Source organism: Ceratotherium simum, chromosome 3 (genome assembly GCF_057802395.1).
Source record: "Ceratotherium simum simum isolate JZ-2026a chromosome 3, ASM5780239v1, whole genome shotgun sequence".
Taxonomy (NCBI): Eukaryota; Metazoa; Chordata; class Mammalia; order Perissodactyla; family Rhinocerotidae; genus Ceratotherium; species Ceratotherium simum.
Genome location: NC_141902.1, coordinates 80,192,726 through 80,211,733, shown reverse-complemented (window position 1 = coordinate 80,211,733; position 19,008 = coordinate 80,192,726). Strand labels below are relative to the sequence as shown.

Below are 19,008 nucleotides of genomic sequence, written 5' to 3'. Positions count from 1 at the left end.
GGTGTGACTTCCCAAGTACCCTGAAGCACCTTTGCCTTAGAGAATAGCCTCCCCCACCTGCTCACTGGTGCCAGAAATTCCTTTCTTGGAGAACAAAGCCTTCCATTCCACACTCAGATAAGGTTGGAATTGCAAATATTCCTGAGAAAAAATGACCCTAGCACAATTTCTTGCTAAGGTGTAAATGACTGATATCAGTTCCTCCCTTGAAGCTGGCTGTCCATGGGAGAGAGGCCTGGGTAAGTAAACAGGCTCCAAGGAAGGAGAGGGAATCTGAGCGTGAGGATGGACTGCTCGTGTTCTGCCTGGGTTGGGGCTCCCTTGTGGAAGCATCATTAGTGTTACTAATGGTTTCTGGAGCCACATGGAGCAGTGGGTGTGGCCCCACTGCAACCCACATTTGGAGTCCCAAACTCCAACCCCAAAGAGCCAGGACTCCTGTTTGAGGGTCCGTTTGACAAGGGTCGTACACACCCTATGTAGCCATCTCCAACTCCTCATCTGGGCAGCGCCGGTCCACAAAGTTAAATCCTGACATCACTGGCATCCCAGGCATGATATCAACAGTGACATGGCACCATTCCCTGCCACTGCAGCCACCACCCCCAGCTCCCATCAGGGTGCGGGAAATGAATTAGTTCTTTTGGAGGAGGGGCAGTTTTAAGTTGGCACAGAGAGGGTGGGGGGTGCAGGGAAGGGTGAGAACCTTATGATGCCGTCCTGCTGCCCCAGCGACTTACACAGAAAACCCTGCCAGATGGCAGCTGCCTGGTTCTCAAAGCCAAGGGCCGTGTTCCTGGGAGCTGCCCAAAGAGCAGTACTGGACGTCGGTGGTGGCCTGCCCGTGTCCAGAGGGCTCTTGCTTTTGCTCTGTGCAGAGGAAAGCTGTGCTTCTTAAGCTAGCAGTGGTGTGTGTGTGCAGGGAGTGGTAAGTGCTGAAAAACCAGCCAACGGTGGGGCCAGAAGTCCCTCTGTGAATATAAATGACATCCCACTTAGCATCCCATTAAGCATATCCCCCCAAAATCTTACTTACTAAGCACCTTTCTAGTTCATTTTAGCAACTGGTTTTAATTGAATGTCTGCTCTGCAATTCAGCTTTAGCCTTCATCAGGCAGAATCAGTGCATTTTTTTAACCCTTATAAATCATACATGGTGTTATGTTGCTTAATAAGACCCTTCTTTTGCTCAAGGTGGAAAATTCTGGCTCCTTTAAAAGTTCTCGCCAATTGGCTGACATCAATACTTCCCAAAGGTTATTCTGTAGAACATTAGTCTGCAGAAAGGGGAGGGAAGGGATCCAGGGGCAGGTGAAGTGGGTCCCACAACTCTCTGTTCTCATTAGCATAGCAAAGGTACTGAGAAGTCCTGCAGTCAGGGGACCTATTTAACCCCAAACTCAGTGGACTCAAAAATCCTTCTTCCCATCCTCTCTGTTTGGGAAATACTGAGAACAAAATTAATTTCTGAAACACAGCCATTCCGGGGCCTGTTTTCTGGTGTGGGCAATTAGAGTTGCAGCTGTCGCCAGTCTGCCCTAACAACTTAATCGCTTCCTCTTGCCCCCGCCGCCCGCCTCCCTCCAGTGGACTTGGCAGTGGAGTGCGCCCATCAGGGAGTGTTCTTCAACCAAGGCCAGTGCTGCACGGCCGCCTCCAGGGTGTTCGTAGAGGAACCGGTCTACACCGAGTTTGTCAGGCGGAGCGTGGAGTATGCCAAGAAACGGCCTGTCGGAGACCCCTTTGACGTCAGGACTGAACAGGGGCCGCAGGTAACCTAATGTTGTGTCAGATCCTGTGGGGGCGCGTCTGGGGACTGAACCAGGCAGCCTCTCTGGCCCTGGCCCCGTGCAGCTCCGGTGCTCTGCGATTCCAGGGTCCATCTCAAAGCAGAAGGGAGGCTGCCTTGCCTTGCCACTTAGGCTGTTGTGTAGATGCTGATCAACTGTACAGTCCCATCAGGTCTTAGCGGGGGTGATGGAAAGGGGGTGGACACACCGAGGCTTTGCTCTTTGCAGCAGATAATGCTGAGCTTGGGGCCTTGGCAGGAGAGAGGTGTTCCAGTTCATAAGGCCATGTGTCTGCACCCTCCAGCCGGAGGACCATCCCTACTCTGAGCCACTGGGGTCCCAGGAGGGATCCTCGGGCAGAGGTTGTCTTAGCTGCTGGTCTCCCTGCAGAAGAGGGGCTGTAACCCTGGCTGAAAGGCAGCAGAGTGCAGGCAGAGGCAGGACCTGGAGCTGACATGACAGTCTCAGCCTGGAGGCCCTGGAGCCCATGTCTGTTGTAGGACAAGATGACCATCAGAAACCAAAGAATCCCATGGAGAGGTTGGGGGATGGGGATACATCTCTGGGCAGTAGGAACATGTCTCTGGAGGCCTGGTTTTCAAAGCTAACGTAACGACAGGTTGAAAATGATCATAACCACGAGGTTTAATACCCTCTTTAGAAGGGCACGTCCTGTATCACTTTCTTACTAATTATGCAGTGCAGCAGATGGATAAATATTTAAAAGAGGGCAGGCTGACCATCCCATGCATTATTGAAATGGAGCTCGACAGCAACCCACTTTGCTTGTAGCCAAAGTCCTGCCCCAGCCGTGAAGTGTCAAATCACATGTCAGGACTCACCCACTTGCATCCGTCCTGGGAACTGGCCACTTAACCACTGCATCAGCACCAAATGTTTACACGGGGAGCCATGGATCTGAGCTCATTTGGCTCTGTGACTTTGTGAGAGTCACGAGCTCCTCCCAAACCTCAATTTTTTCATCTGGAAAATGGGAATAATCGATGAATATTATGAAAATTTCAGGGCACCTAATAAATTTTTATTTTTTAAAGGGGAGAGCATTAAATGACAGGCTCCCTCATCTAGGGGGCAGTGAATGTCTGTGCATGACTTCAGGCCGTGTCGTCAGGTCTTGCCTGACTACCCTGTGGGGTCGCGCTGAGGAGGGGGGAGGACTATGTAGAAAAGGTACATTTCTGGCCACAGTGCCCACCCTCCTTTGCCCCCACCCACATGCTCTGCGGCTCTGAGGCCACGTGGCCCTGGGGGAGAGAAGCATCTCCACTTGTGGCCAACACTCCCCATCCTGCCAGGCCTCAGCTCCACCCAGCGGCCAGTGACACAACAGTTGTCTAGTGGCCTTGGTTGGATTTCAGAGCTGAATACAAACATAGCAACAAGTCATTATCAAATCTACTATGATTTTAAAACTAATCCAGAATCTGTGGAAAATACGTGAGCTGATCCCATCCTAAGGAAACCGTTTTACCCCATCATTATTCGTAAGTCTCTTTCCAAGACTCCGAGCTTGACTTTTGAAACCAGATGTACAAATCTCTTCCAAGACAGCAGATCCAAGTAGAATGGGTGTTGATTTCATCAGTGCTTTTGATGCTGCTGTTGCAAGTCCTTTTGAAAGCTCACTTAAGCTGTCTAACCTCAGCTTATTATTTTAGATTGCTGTTGGATTTTTTCCCTAAAGTGCTTTTTCATCTATGGTAATAAGATTTTACTCTGAGAGGACTTACTTCTGTCTAAATAGTCCTGTCTGTCTCATGCCTGTGAAACAGCTAGCTGACCTAGATCCGCGTCCACTGCAGGCAGCCGCTCGCCGGAATGCTCCAAAATCATTCAGGTTTATTTGGCAACTGAGCAACGAGGCACATAACCATCATGCAGGCCACCTGGCAGGGCTAGATCTGCATCCTCCCCCCAGAGCCAAGCACAGCCTCTGGCCGGCCTTCAGGGGCCGTGTTTCTCTGTCTCGGTGCTGTCCCCTGCCACGTCCATCACTTCCGGCAGGTTCTTCTTCCTGCACTGTAAGGCACCAGCTGACCTTTCATGGGGGCTGGTTAGATTTAAACATTGTGTTTGTGCGGACTTGCCAGGGAGAGTTGCGTTTGGGTGTGTACGGTTTCCATGGGAACCCGGCACTGCTTGCAGGACAGACGGGCGTCCAGCCTGGTCTTACATGGTTAGTGGCGACTCAGGACCTGTCCTTATATGGAGCCCCAAAAGCCCTCTTGGCCTCCTGAGAGGAGGAGAGCAACACCTGGAACTTTCAACCCCAAGGCTTGGTTTATCCAGAGGGAAGTTGAGAGAACCTGGAGATATTACTGGATCCATTGCAGTGGTTTGAATTACTTTTTCAAGTGGGAGTGCATACACATGGGTCAAACCCCAAACACATGTAAAGATCAATAGTGAACAGGCTCCCTTCCTCCTCCCCCTCCATTCATGGGTCTGGTTCTTACCCTGCCCTCCATGGGTGTCCCATGTTCTTAGTTTCTCGTGTATCTCTCTAGAATTTCTTTATGTGTATACAAGCAAATATGAGTATGTATTCTGATTTCCCGTTTTTACCCAAAAGATAACTGTGCTTTCTATACTGTTTTACACCTTGCTTTTTGTCTCCTAACAAGAAACCTAAAGAGCTTTCCATACCAGTCCATGAGAACCTGCTTCGTTCTTTTTCATACGTGCACAGAATTCTGCTGTATGAATCCACCAGAATTCAAATAACATGTTCCGATGGACCTGTGGGTGTGTGCAGTCATGTACGATGCCACAGAGTATGTTGTTTTACACACGAGCAAGGAAATCCGTTGGACAGATTCCCCAAGTGGGATTGCTGAGTGGGAGCACATTTGTAATTTCTAGAAGCATTGTTAAATTACCTTCCAAGAGGATGAACCAATTTATGTTCCTACCAACCTTGTATGACCTTCTCTGTTTCTCCAGCCTTACTAACAGAATATGGATTTTTGGCCTTCTGATAGTTAAAAGTGTTATCTCATTTCACTTTAATATGCACGTATCTCTTATAATGAGTGAGGTAGGACATCTTATCATATGTTTAAAAGCCATTTGTAGTTCCTTTTCTATCAACTGTGCCTGTGCTTGGCATATTTTTCTCTTGCATTGCTGGTCATTTTTCTTATCACTTCTAAGAACTCTTTCCATACTAGAGAGATTAGCTCTATATCTATATGACTTGTCAGTTTTTTCCAGTTTGTTGTTTTACCCTTTAACTTTACTTATGATGTTTTTGCCTTTTTTGTTTTTTTTTTTTACACACTCAAATTTATCAGTCTTTTCTTTTTGGCGTCTGGATTTCGAGTCATAGAGAGGCCATCAGCACTCCAAGTTTATGGAGGCATTCTCCCACAGGAGAGAATTTGAAAACTTGTATGCTTTTGTTTTTCATGGTTAAGTCTTTGATGTGTCTGGAATTTATCCTGGTATAAGGTGTGAGGTATGGATCCAACTTGGTATTTTAACACTGGATCCACACTTCCTGAGATGACTGGTCAAGTGACATGCATGGTTCGTGTCCACCCCTGCTGAGAAAGCCAGCCTGCTCCTGAGAGACTGACAGTCATCCAAATGCACCATTGAGTTTGCTTATTTTTTTATTTAAAGTTATTTAAATGAAACCAGTTTTTCTATATAAAAATCTCAGCTACAGCAAACCTATGAAAGTTCTGTCTCTCTCAGTCAAGGAGGAGGGGACTAGCAACAAGGTCGTGATCAAGAACAGGGCTCCCGTGTATTTAGGAAGAAAGGCCAGTAGGGGTGGGGAGAGCACTTCCCCCCTTGAGCACAGTCTCCCAAAGGGGTGCTCTTTGACGGCTGGTTGGGTACCATGACCACAAGCTGGATGTTAGGCTGGTGGTACGGGGTGCACTCTGGCCTGGGAGACCCCTAAACGAGGTGGCAGAAGGTGGAGGCTTTCAGATGAGCTGGCTCCTCGCCAACCAAGGAGCGGCCCAAATGGAGCCTCACTCCACTCTGATTCTCGGGGTGCTGAGTAAGGTGGTCAATTTTTTTCTCACTTCTTCTCTGCAATGTGGATGGAGAATTCCAATAAATGTTACCCCGATCCATGGTGCCCTGTGAGCAGGGCACTAGGTTGCCAGATAAAATACATAGCACCCAGTTAGATTTAAAGTTCAAGTAAACAACAAATACACTTTTAGCATAACATTCACTAAAAAAAATCATTCTTTGTTTTTTAGAAATTCAAATTTAACTGGGCATCCTATAGTGTTATTTGCTAAATCTGGTGACCCAGCGCGGTATACAAAGCGTTGGGAGAGCAAAGAATGTGGCCAGTTCAGATCCTATTTCACCCACTGATTTGCTGGGAGCAGCTGGGAGTGGGGACAGACGTATGAATAAGTCCCACACCTGGAGAGGATGAGAAGAGCCTATCCCCCCAGCTCTCCCCTGCTCCAAAGAGCCTAGATTTGTGCATCAGAGGAACATTTGCATACACGGCACATTTATTCCATGAATTATGACTTGGCAGCACATTTAGGGGTAGGACAGCTGATCATGTTGAAGGCCGATGGACATACAAGATGGCAGCCTCTGCCCAGAAGGAAGCCAGGCTATACTTCCCGTTGTGTTTTGCAGATTGATCAAAAGCAGTTGAACAAAATCCTCGATCTGATTGAGAGTGGGAAGAAGGAGGGAGCCAAGCTGGAATGTGGAGGCTCAGCCATAGAAGACAGGGGGCTCTTCATCAAACCCACTGTCTTCTCAGAAGTTACTGACACCATGCGGATTGCCAGAGAGGAGGTACTGGGGCCTCATTCTGAGCTCGGGTTGGAGGGAGGGGGAAGGGGGACTAGGCCTTTTAAACAAGAGTCTTCTCTAGGGCCCCAGAATCCCAGAAATCTTTGTGAGGAGAGCATCTTCCTTTCTCCTGTGGCCTTTTGCCTCTCCGTTGGGGTCCTTAGGGAAGCCATCTTGCCCCCCTGCCTCTGGCGAACCCTGAGGACTGTATAGTGGGTGCAGAGTTTGTCCTAACCCCATTTCCACTCAACATTCATCGTCTCTGGGGAGCACTAATTCCTCTTCCATCTTCTAACACATCCTTGGGTTAGCCCGGGATGGAGGGCTATTGACACCTATGGGTTTTGCCAGGAATCGAGCCATGGATTCGGGGCCCAAAGCTGTCTTCAGTCCCCTAGACTGAACTTAAACGACAAGTGTTCATTCAAAGAACATGTGACAGCTAGAATTCTCTTTGAAATTTTCCATCATGGGCATCCTTGGAAATGGTGGAAATTAAGGAGACCCCACAAGAGTGTAAATCTAATTTTGTCTTTCAATTCCACTGTTAAGCTAGATGGAAACTGGTTCCTGCCTGGGTCCCAGGTGGTTGGACCCTGAGATGTGGCCTTTTGGGACGCATGAAAGAGTGAATCACTACTGAGGGCTTACTGTGTGGATATTTTATAGACTCTCTCTGTGAGATTTTTATGGCTTATTAACTGTTCTCTGATGGCATGAGACTCAGCTCTCTAAACCTCTCTATGGCAAGAGCTCTAGGGAACCTGGGAAGATATTTCAGCAGCTGGCCTCATCCTGCTAGGTTACAGTCATGCCAAACATTGAATCAATTACAGGCTCCCTTCAAAGTTACTTTTAAAAATTCAGCCTCAAGCTCTTTCCTTTCCTTTTCTTTGCTGTGTCCTAGACTGTGAGGAACAGTGTCTCATTCCCTCCCCTGCGAGTTATTAGGGAAACATTTCAGGGCATCTTCATTGGTGGAAAGTGCAGCACAAAGGGGTGGGGCACACGTCCCACAGCTGTGCCTGTAAACATCCTTCGAGATAACTTTCCAAGAAAATCTTCCAGGGTTTTGTCTTCTGTGCATCCCAGAGTGCAGAGGCTGTCCCGAAGCTCGAGGGCTGGGGCTTCTCAGACACCCTGATGACAGTCAGAGATCTTAAACCCGACCTACACTTTTGCGTGTTATTTTTATTTTTGTTTTATTTGAATCCTTCCCTTCAGATTTCAACTATCACACAGCTAAAAAGATCTTTGGATGTTCTTTCTTCTCTAGTCATTGTTTCTCTTGCATGTGAGCACTTTGGGTTTATGAAAAAAGGCATAAAACGAAATGCCTGCTCAGAGCATGCACATTTCATTCCAACATGCCTCTCACTGCCATTCTTGCAATTAATCATAGATTTTTGGACCGGTGCAGCCAATACTGAAGTTCAAAAGTATTGAAGAAGTGATAAAAAGAGCAAATAGCCTTGAATATGGACTCACAGCAGCTGTGTTCACAAAAAACCTCGACAAAGCACTGAAGCTGGCTTCCGCGTTAGAGTCTGGGACTGTCTGGTGAGTAAAGTGTGTGTGTGTTTCGGCTCTCCTGAGCTGCTGGCTTCATTACTCTTCTCCCAACAGAGAACTTCTAGTCACATATTGGGTACCAAGCACTGTCAAAGTGCTTTGCTCCATCCTCATGACCACGTTCCGAGGTAGGTACTATTATCGTCTCCATTTTACAGATAAGGAAATGGTGACACAGAGAGACCCAGTGACTTGCCCAGGGTCACACAGCTAGTACGTGGCAGAACAGAGCTCGGAGCCGGCCATCCAGCTCTGCTGCCCTTGCTGTTGACCACCAGACTGGACTGCTCCTCACACTTCACCCCCTCTGGCGCTGTTTTTGATTCTGATTCTAAAAACAGTGCATGGTCCTGTGCAAAGTATGGATGGAAGTCGTTGCTTCCAAAAAGCTTTATACTTAAGAATATTCAAATTTTAGTTTCTGGTGGCAAGAAAGAGAAGGCAGAAGTTGAAAGCACACTGTTTTCATTATTAAAACTTTGACAAAAGATCGTTCACTAGGCAACACTCTGCATCAAGCACCCAATAGCCAGAACGCCCAAGATCCAGCCCAAGATCCTACTTCTCCGGGTAATCGTGAGCATCTTTTCATTCTTTCTCTAGGATCAACTGCTACAATGCCATCTACGCACAGGCTCCATTTGGTGGCTTTAAAATGTCTGGAAATGGCAGAGAACTGTAAGTGTTTCCATTACTCCACGCCTGCCAGTGGGGTGAATGAAAAATATACTAGATTGGCAGGGTGGTGGTGTGTGCTCCAGTCCACTGACCTGGGCTCTTGTGTGTCAGTCTTGAGTCAGCCGTGTCAGGAAGGGTGGTGGTCCTTTCCCTCTCAAGCTGGTATGGATCCCTCCCCTCCTCTTGCCCCTTCCTGCCTTCCCATTTCTGCCCTTCCCCACTGTCATCTTCATGCTGTGCTCCTTCAGGCCCCAGGATCAACCTCCAGCCTCAGCTGATGTGTCCTCCCCAGTATTCATCACACATGGGGATGTTCAGTAGATGCTTGACATAGGCTTGCTAGTTGAGGATAAGGGCAAAACTGAAAAGTGCACTATTTTGCCAGACACAGGATGTAATCACTCACACAAACCCTGGCCCTCAGCGAGGAAGATAGGCTCTCTCCCTGGTGGGGCTCCAGCTCTGTCTCCCTGCTTTCTGAGCCTAGCAGAGGCCCCTGGGACAGACCATGGGCGACTCTGGCTCCTTCTTGATGCCTCTTTGTGAGGCATACTGCAGCATCGCCTGCTTGCCCTCCATGGCTCCTTCAAACGCACCACATACTCCTTCACGGTTCCTTTCTTTCTTGCCCATTGGGAAGATGAGCTCCATAGGCATAGACTAATGCACAGGCCTTCTTCTGTCTGGCCCAAGATAAAGGCCCAGGCACAGAGCTGGACGGAGTGTTCCGGGGCTGGACACGCTGTGGTTTCCAGCTGGACGCTGCCTTCTCTCTCGCGTCCTTCTTGGTGGTACTTGGGGTTTTATTAGGCTTTGTGGACAAACAGCTTGTAGGATCAATCTTCCCAGGGGGACCATCTATGACAACACAAAGGGCCGCTCCTGGGACATCTTGAAGGGCTCTGAGCTCTTCCTTTTATTTAAACAGTTTGTATTATTTATATACAAACCATTACCTCATATGTGTTTGTTCATCTTCCAGTGGGGATACCCAAACACTTCCCCTCGGCCTGGGTCTTGGTAGGGCCTTTGGGCAGCTCCCCGTCCAGATTCTTAATAAAGATATTATGAAAGAATGAGGCTGCCTTCCATTCCTGAGCAAATGCTCTTGACCAGTCTCTATGGAATTGGGGTCCCTTGCCCCATCTTGGTTCTTCTTTCTAGTCCATTCCTGACTCATGGCAAGTACCCCAGAGCTGTCTGAACATCTGAGTAGAGTGTGTCCATTGGTCTCCACCTAATTCCTATGGCTGATTTCCCCTGCAGGGAACCTCAGTAAATTCTTGGCCAGGAAGACCCTTTGCAGAAACCTCATTCCTTCCCCTGAGTGGCTTTTTTGTGTTGTGTTCTGTGAGCCTCTGTTCATTACCTCTTCACAGCTACCTGCCCACAAGAGACATGAGGCCTGAGCTGGGGTCACCCAGGTCCCCTCCAGGGCCCCCCAACAGCAGTAACGCTGGCAACAACTGGCATTTGCTGAGCACAGACTCTGCCAGGCTCTGTCCGAGCACCCTGCACATGTTGATACATGCCGTCCTCCCAACAGTCCATGAGATGGTTGTAGTCTGTTCAGGCTGCTGTAACAGAATACCACAGGCTGGGTGGCTTAAACAATGAACATTTATTTCTCACAGCTCTAGAGTCTGGAAGTCTGAGAGCAAGGCACCAGCAGATTGAGTGTCTGGTGAGGGCCCTCTTCCTGGTTCATAGACAGCCATGTTCTCTCTGTGTCCTCACATGGCGGAAGGGGCAAGGGAGCTCTCTGGGATCTCCTTTATAAGGGCACTAATCCCTTTCACGAGGGCGCCACTCTCATTACCTAATCACCTCCCAGGGGCCTCACCTCCTAATACGTTCACATTGGGGGTTAGGGCTTTAACATATGAATTTCAGAGGGAGATAAACATTCAGTCTGTTGTGGGTGGGTACTATTGCTATCCCTGTTTTCAGATGATCCCTGTTTTCAGATGAGGAAACCCGGGGATGCCAGGGAGGTTCCAATGCCTTCCCCGGGTCACACTGCCAGCAAGTGACAGAGTTGGGATTGAACCCTTGGACCCACTACCCCACAGGACCGTGGACCCACTACCCCACAGGGCTGTGTTCAGCGGGGGTCACCTCCATAAGTCACCTGGGATGAAGCCAGCCAGGGCACACATGGTCATTTGTCTCCTCTGACCTGCTGCCTTCAACCAGTCAGGTCATGACAGCTGGGGGACCCAGAACCCCACAAGGTCCTCCTCCCAGAGGCCAGGCACAGCCTCTTCCCACAGCAAGAACTTCAGTCTCCAAAGCAGATGTCCCTAGATGTCGAAGCTGTGGGAAGAGTATGGGGCCCACCTGACTTCTGGTGTACTGACTCACACCAACTATTCGCTTATCGCTTTCTTCACCTGCGTCACCGGTGTCGCCTCCGTCTCCCTTCCCACCCACGACAGTGCTTTGGTCCTTAGCAAACCCCCGGCCTGGCGCAGATCAGGCCGGGTGAGTATGCACTGAACACGGTCCATGTTTTATCCTGCCAGATAGCCACAGTCGGGACTTTTTTTGAATGTCTGTTTTTTTTTGACACTTGGCATATATTTTCCCAAGGCTTTTGATAAAGTACTTTAGCATAATTCACAAGGAGCCTAGAAACTGCCTTGAAAACCAATTTCCGTTTTCAGTTATCTCTAACTGATGTCTTCGTGTTGCACTAAGTTCCCCTTTTTTAGCTGGAGCACTGTGTGGTGGATTCCATGGTTTTCCCCATCCCAGGCCGCCTGGCTAGGGCTGGCTATCTGCCGCCCACCCACAGGCCCGTCTGCCATCTGTTCCTGTGCAGGTCTTAGGATGAAGCCTGCAATTTCTCTTCCTCCTGGGCGCTTTTCTTAGTTCTTTGTTTTGCTTTGCAATAAAAGTAATACAGTAACAAAAAAATCCACACTGTAGAGACGTGGAAAGTCAAGGCCTCCCGCCCCTGACCCTCAATTCCATCTGTTAGAGGTAACACTGTTCAGTCATGCATTTGTTCCTTTGCTCATTCATTCACCTGGCAAATATTTATTGGGCACTTTTGATGCACTGGGCACATGCTGGGCTCTGAGCACAGAGCAGTGAACAGTACAGTCGCAGTCCCTCTCCCTTCTGACTTCTGGAGGTCTAATGGGAGAAAGGCTGGGCCCATGGATGGCCTTGAGCACTATGGTGGTCGAGACTTGATGAGAAGCCAGTTCAGAGACAATGCAGTGGGTTGAATAAGAGCAGCAAGATTTTGAACGAGGGCAGTGATGGCAGGAATAGAAAGAATGAAGTGATTCATGCACTTCATCTTACAGGAATGATTTAATACTGGACTGATTAGTTATGTGCTAACTCAACATGGTTTCATCACTTGGTTTGCTTTTCTTTTCTTTACTAAGTTGATAAATCATGAACTACTTTGAACTTTTACAATGCAACACTATATGCTCACTTTTAAATGTTATTGTGTGGGCTGGCCCCGTGGCTTGGTGGTTAAGTGAGCGCACTCCACTGCTGGCGACCCGGGTTCGGATCCCGGGCTCGCACCGACGCGCTGCTTCTCCGGCCATGCTGAGGCCGCGTCCCACATACAGCAACTAGAAGGATGTGCAGCTATGACACACAGCTATCTACTGGGGCTTTGGGGGGAAAAAATAAATAAATAAAATCTTTAAATGTTATTGTGCATTTTCTCTGCATACAATGGATGTAAATATGTATGTCCTTTCCAGTTTTCAAGTGAAATGAGAGCAAACTGCTTTTTCTTTTAAGAATGGGCTTTGGATATTCTGTCTTCCTTTTTACTGGTGGTCTCCTACGATGGACTTTTGTGTTGTTTCCAGGGTGTTTTGCTATTACAAACTATGCTGATATTCTTTCTTGTGCATAAATCTTTATGCCCTTGTGGGAGATTGTTTTCAGAGTAAGTTCCTAAAATTGGGTAATCAGCCACATGAAAAATGAGCTCCCTGCTCTTTTGGTTTGCATTTCTTTAATTGCGAGGGGGTTGAGCAACTTTTTCACACTTATTGGTAATCTGTATTTCTTTTTCTGCGAACTGCCTGTTCATGTCCTTTGTTGATTTTTCCCTTTGGTTGTTTGTGAGTTTTTTAATTGATTTGTAAGAGCTCTTTGTATATTAAGGAAAACAGCACTCTGTTTCTCACACAGGGCTCTAAGTGTCATTTTTTTTTTAGTTTCTTATTTGTCTTTGGGTTTTTTTAAATGGAGTTTCTGCTCTACAAAAGTTGAATTTAGCATTCTGTGTAAGGCTTTTATATTTTGTGTTATGTTTAGAAAAGATTACAAAAAAATTCACCCACTATCCTGGGTTCTTGAACTGTGTGTTTTAGGAAACTACCAAGAAATCTCAATGACTTATTGATAATAAAATAATAATATTACTCTCTACCATTCACTTTTTACCTAGCACACAGTAGGTGCTCTATATGAATATCTCTAATCATAACTACAAGGAGGTGATGGTATTCCCATTTTACAGATGATGAAATTGAGGCTCAGGGAAGGCAAAGAACTTGCCTAAGCTACTTAGATCTAATCCAGTGGTTCTCCAACTTGAGCTGCATCAGAATCCCCTGGATTGTTAATCCCCTAGCTTGTTAAAACACAGATTTCTGGGCCCTGCCCCCAGATTCAGTAGGTGTATTAGTTTTCTATTGCTGCTACAACAAATTAACACAAAGTTAGTGGCTTAAACAACATAAATTTATAATCTCACAGTTCTGTAGGATAAAAATCTGACACAGTCTCACTGAGCTAAAATCAAAGTATCTGCAGGGCTACATTCCTTTCTGGAGACTCTAGGAGAGAATATGCTTCCTAGCCTTTTCCAGCTTCTAGAGGCTTCCCACATTCCTTGGCTGGTGGCTTCTTCCTCCATCTTCAAAGCCAGCACTGTTGCATCTCCCTGAACCTGCTTGTGTAGCCTCATTTCCCTGTGACTCTCATCTTCGGCCTCCTCCTTCCACTTTTAAGGATGCTTGTGATTAACTGGGCCCTTATTTTCTCCTTATTTTAAGGTCAGCTAATTAGCAACTTTAATTCCACCTCAACCTTAATTTCCCTTTGCCACATAACCTAACATAATCACGGTTTCGAGGGATTAGGACATGGACACATTTGTGTGTCAGGGGGCATTATTCTGCCTCCCACAGTAGGTCTGGGGGAGGCTTGAGAATCTGCATTTTGAGCAAGTTCTGAGGTGAGGCCGATGCTGCTGGTCTGGGGACCACACATTGAGAAGCACTGGTCTAAGGGGTGAGATGGGATTCTGTCTCAAGTCTTTTTAGCTGCAGAACCTCCGGTGGCCACCTCCGCTTCCACCTCTTTTCCTAAACAGGTATACATTTTGATTTATTTAATAGCAGAACAAGTGTTATAGAGGTATTTAAATCAATCCAAAGCTGCCTGTCAGTTCTGGGAAGGGGAGCTGCCCTGAGGACGGCCCATGATGCCCAAGAAGGGTCCCCTGGGCTCTTCAGGACCTAACGAAAGGGCATATACCTAAGATGCTAACTCCAAGGCTGTGATCTCCTTGTGTCCAGTCTGTGCTAATGTCTGCTCCCCTCGCCGCTCCAGGCCACCTCACCATTCCATGTGCTCTGAGGCCAGCTCCAGGCCCTCCGTGTCCCTGTCCCTCATGGATCCTCTGGCCACATCCCCAGTCAACAGCTTTGGGCCTCTGCCTCTTCTGTCTCTTCAAGTGGCTCCCAATTGCCAGCGTTATAAACCCAGTGTAATGTCTGCTCCCCAGCTCCCTCCTCCCTCACCCACGCAGACCCTCTCTTCTAGCTCTCTACTCCTCCATCCAGGGAAATCACCTCTTCTTTTAATCCCCTTTATTCTTTAAAGGCAAACCCTTAGTCCTTCTGAATATTTCAAGAGCATCACACACAAAAAACTTGATATTTAAACTTAAGTTACATATCCAGTTACTTAAACTTACTAATGGTGCTATAGTCCTGGCCATTATCTATCAGCTCATCGCATTGTGACCTTTTGCATAAACTCCAGACTGCCCAGCAGAGCACTAGCCCACCCAGCACTGGAACAGGGGTCCCACAGCACCGCTCAGGGACATGCCATTGTGAATTCTCCTCTTTTCTATGATCACAGAGGTGAATATGCTCTGGCCGAATACACTGAAGTGAAAACTGTCACCATCAAACTCGATGACAAGAACCCCTGAAGGAGAGGTGGGCTCCTTCCTCCAACATTCAACAGCTGAATGTGGCAGATCGAACTTGCCGAAGAAAAAACTACATTTCTGACCTTCCGGGATACTTTCTTCTGGAGACTTTAAATCTACTGGATTGGACTGATTTGTCTTTCCTCTCACACTCCTGTTTTATTGACCAGTATGTTGTGTGTGGAGTCACAGTCCTGCCTGGGGATGGAGCTATGAGTCCTTGCTATTCTCCCCTTTCCACCAGGCCCCGGGGACAGTGAAGAGGCTCAGGGCTTTGCAACAGGAAGTTGTATTTGAATTGTCCAGCAGTCGCTTAAAAATGCTTTGCTGACTCTGATTCCAGTAAGAATTTGGAAAGTAACTCCCTGCGTGTTCTGCAAACAGGGCCCTGCACCTGCGGTCTCCTCAGGGTTACCTGCCCACAGATCCAGCCCCATTCAATGGGAAAGGATTAGCACTAAGTTAAAAAAAAAAACAGGAATGCGAGGAGCCAGTGTGGGGAGCTTTGGGGAAGCATGTGCCATGGAAGGAGACTGGAGGCCTTGGCTATGGACGGGCGTGGGTCTTTGAGGACTGCATCTTGCCATTGACAATAGGACTCAGCTTCAAACCAGTACTGCCTTTGGAATATGACCGAATCAACAGCCCAAAAAACTTGTCTAAAACCATGTCAGAGTCTACCTTAACCAAGGCACTTTCTTAGGTAGAAAACATCACTAGTGTCACCATCGCTGCTAAGGACCCCCTGTTCTGACACTACAATAGCATAGCAAATCCTAGGATAATTGAGTCCCGCTTTTTACAAAGCAGAGCCATAATTCGCTGTTACTAATTATGCATTTCTATCACATGCATTAACGGTGTATGAGAAGCCTATATAGTTTTCCTTTCTCCGGTTGGGTTATCCATTCTAGATTAGTAAAACTACACGACTGGAAAGATTGCTATTATACAGCTCTGATTTTCTCAAGTCCTATTTTGATATTAATTAATGATTAATTAACAAATAACACCTGAACTCCATGGAGGGACTGGGTCTCCTACTAAAGCAGCTTGAGTCCTGCACTCACAAGTTGTGAATTCTTCTTTTCCTCTTTCTGTATCCAAATGATGTTCAAATCCATGTTTTAACTTGGAAAACTGAAAGTGTTCCCATGTAGCTTTACAAAAAACAAAAACAAACTTAAATTGTGTTATTCGGATACTTTTACTGTTACTAACTAGTCTTTTCTAATGGTGCTTATGTTTGAGAATTAAATTGGGGGGGCAATAATGAGATGAAGGTCTATGTCAAAAACAGTATATATATAAAGAAATTCATATATGAAATGGGGTTATTCTTGTCAGCAATATGCAATACACAATTCACCTTCTCTCTGTTAATTAACACTTATCACTTATATTATGAGTAACTTGTTAAATCAGGATTTGACTGTATACACTGAATTTTCAGGACTTTATCTCAAGTATCTATAGACACTAACCTTGATAATAATGCATTAGAAGGTTCTTATTCTTTCATTGTACAATAATGACTTTAATATGAAATGCTACATTATTTATAATTGGTATACTTAATGTATCTTTTTATAGTTGTAAGTACACAGAGGTGATATATTTAACCTTCTGTAATATATTGTATTTAGAAATGGAAATCTATTTACTATTAGACTTCACTTCTTTTAAGGTTTACTCCTGTGGTATGGTTTAAAAATCTATTAGCCTGGGAATTCTGATCCTGACTGCAGATTGTGTTCAACAATGCAGCAATGATAAAATAAAATTGGATATTTGAAAAACGTTTGTTTTTTTATTTAAAGACCAAACCCATTTTAATTCTGTGGCCGACCTTTCTCTTTCTTAGACCTTCTGTACAACATGGCTTGTAATGAAGCAGCACCAATAACTTAAGAATAAATTTACGTTTGCTCAATCGATCAGGCCAAGCGCTTAGCCTGAGTGTGAAATCCACGTCTGTGGTTTTGGCGGTTGACCAGGCAGGGAGCTCATCTCAGAGACTCTTGTCTTAGTTGGCGACATTTAAGTTGTCATCTAAGCTGCCTGAGTCTTGTTTTATCATAGAATGATGAGGACATGAGTGTGGAAAATAGTGGGGAGGATTGCATGGGAATTTAGGAAAAATGTGGCATCCCCCAACTGTGTGCACAAGTATCCATTTTTGTCACTTTTCTACATGAGGATCTAGGTGTTGGGGTTTAACTTACCTAAAGTTTCTAAGGCTTCGAACCAAGAAGTGTCGATCACCAAGTCATGAGCTGACACTGAGGTTGGATCAAGAGCATTCCTTGTACTTAGTTGGGTCCACCAGGCTCAACCTGGGCGTTTGATGTGAGAGCCCAGATCACTTTGGCCATGCAGTGGCAACGTCACAACCTTTAACAGAAAACTTAAGGGAGTCTGGGATCAGATACCTCTTAATGTATGCACGTTATGTATGCATTAATATATTGAGAAACCTCCCATTTCTCAATCCAGATGTGAGCAGAAAATTCGAGAAAAATGACCTTTGCCTTCCTTTGGTTTACCAGAGCATGACTCTCTGAAGGCAACCATCCTGGGGGCACAGACCAGCTGTGGTGTGTGAATGTGTGTGTGCACGTGTGCACTTCTGTGCGTGTGGGGGTGGGTGCAGGAGATGGGCACGTTCTCTAAAGGTAGATCCTTTGGAATGCCCTCGCTTCCTTCTACTGTCCTTGCTCCTGGCACATGGCTGACCCAAGCTGGACAGTAGATGAGGGACATTTAAAAAAACGGCCCAAGGAAGAATGTCTGAGGAAACTGAGTACCCAGCTGAAGAAAGATGACTAGAAGACACGGAGGGGGTAGTCAGCCACTATGCCTTCAGAAGGCAGAAATGTCAGGTCAGGGAGTAGCTTTCACCTGACCCATCCTTAGGAGGGGTCATGCCAACATGAGCTGCTGAGAATCCGGTAAGATGCAGAGCAAAAGCTGGAGGACCATGGGTCAGCGGGGTTCAAGAAGCAGTAAGAAATCTTAACCTGTTAACGACTGTCCCATGCAAACCTGTGACTAACGCATGCCTAACGGATAGAGTTAAATGCTAGGATATAACCAGCTTGAAACAGGCCTCCCTGTGTCGAGTGTCCCGGCTGTTTTCTACATTGGAGACATTTCCTAGCCGATTCCCAAGCTCATTTAAAGGGGAAGTTGAGTTGCCCCCACTCGCATGGGCCACGTCCGCTCCGTGTCTGCCCCGGCACTGGGCGTGCGCTTCCTCACGGTGCCGCTAGATGGGGGGCCGCGCGCCCTAGAGGCGCAGCCCAGCGGTCGTCAGGCTCACTCAGCGCTGCAGACACCACGCCCTGCAAATTATTAGGGACTTTTCGATAGCAATCATACTGCTGCCTTTTGCATACTGGAATTAGGACCGCAGTGGTGAGAACAGGATAGCAAAACTGCGCCCACCCTTTTGGAAGGGCGTCTCGTGGCGGGAGCTGGAAGGGCAGCCTCTTGGGAGCAGAGCAAAGCTGCCCGGTGGTCCCCTCGCAAACCAGGGGCCCAAAGAGCCACTCCAAGTGGCCTCTGCGCCCGGAGTGTCCGCGAGGTGGTGTGGGGGCCCTGCGGCTGCTCTGTTTTCGTGAAATGGCGGTGAGGGTGGTGGCGATTTGTCTCTGCCTCGTGCTAAATCCTGGGAGTGTTCCAGTCGTGACATTACATGAGAGGAACCTAGGGTGCAGGTCCTGCCAGGGTGCAGAACCATCTGCCTTTTCTGAGCAGGCTTCTCTTTCCCCGGTGGGCACTTGGAGCCGAACCTGAGGCCTGCCTGCAGCACGGACGTGCATCTTTATGGTCTGCGTTTGGGTAATGGCCTCAACGGTGTGATGAACGTCCTTATATTAGGTTGAAACAATAAATTGCGAACATTCCACCATGTTTTATCTATCCCTCCCCCCCAAAAAACCAATTTAAAAT

General features: G+C 47.1%; 1 protein-coding gene across 1 annotated transcript in view; it reads left to right on the top strand.

The window, feature by feature from the left end:
- The window catches only part of ALDH1A3 (aldehyde dehydrogenase 1 family member A3), a 36,972-nt gene extending 20,370 nt beyond the window's left edge, over nt 1-16,602 (top strand). Inside the window, exons 9-13 of the mRNA XM_004431890.3 lie at nt 1,588-1,772; nt 6,432-6,596; nt 7,996-8,153; nt 8,769-8,843; nt 14,982-16,602. Of these exons, the coding sequence (XP_004431947.1) occupies nt 1,588-1,772; nt 6,432-6,596; nt 7,996-8,153; nt 8,769-8,843; nt 14,982-15,054 (656 nt within the window). The 3' untranslated portion in view covers nt 15,055-16,602. The remainder of the gene's footprint in view (nt 1-1,587; nt 1,773-6,431; nt 6,597-7,995; nt 8,154-8,768; nt 8,844-14,981) is intronic.
- Nucleotides 16,603-19,008: the final 2,406 nt, after the last annotated feature.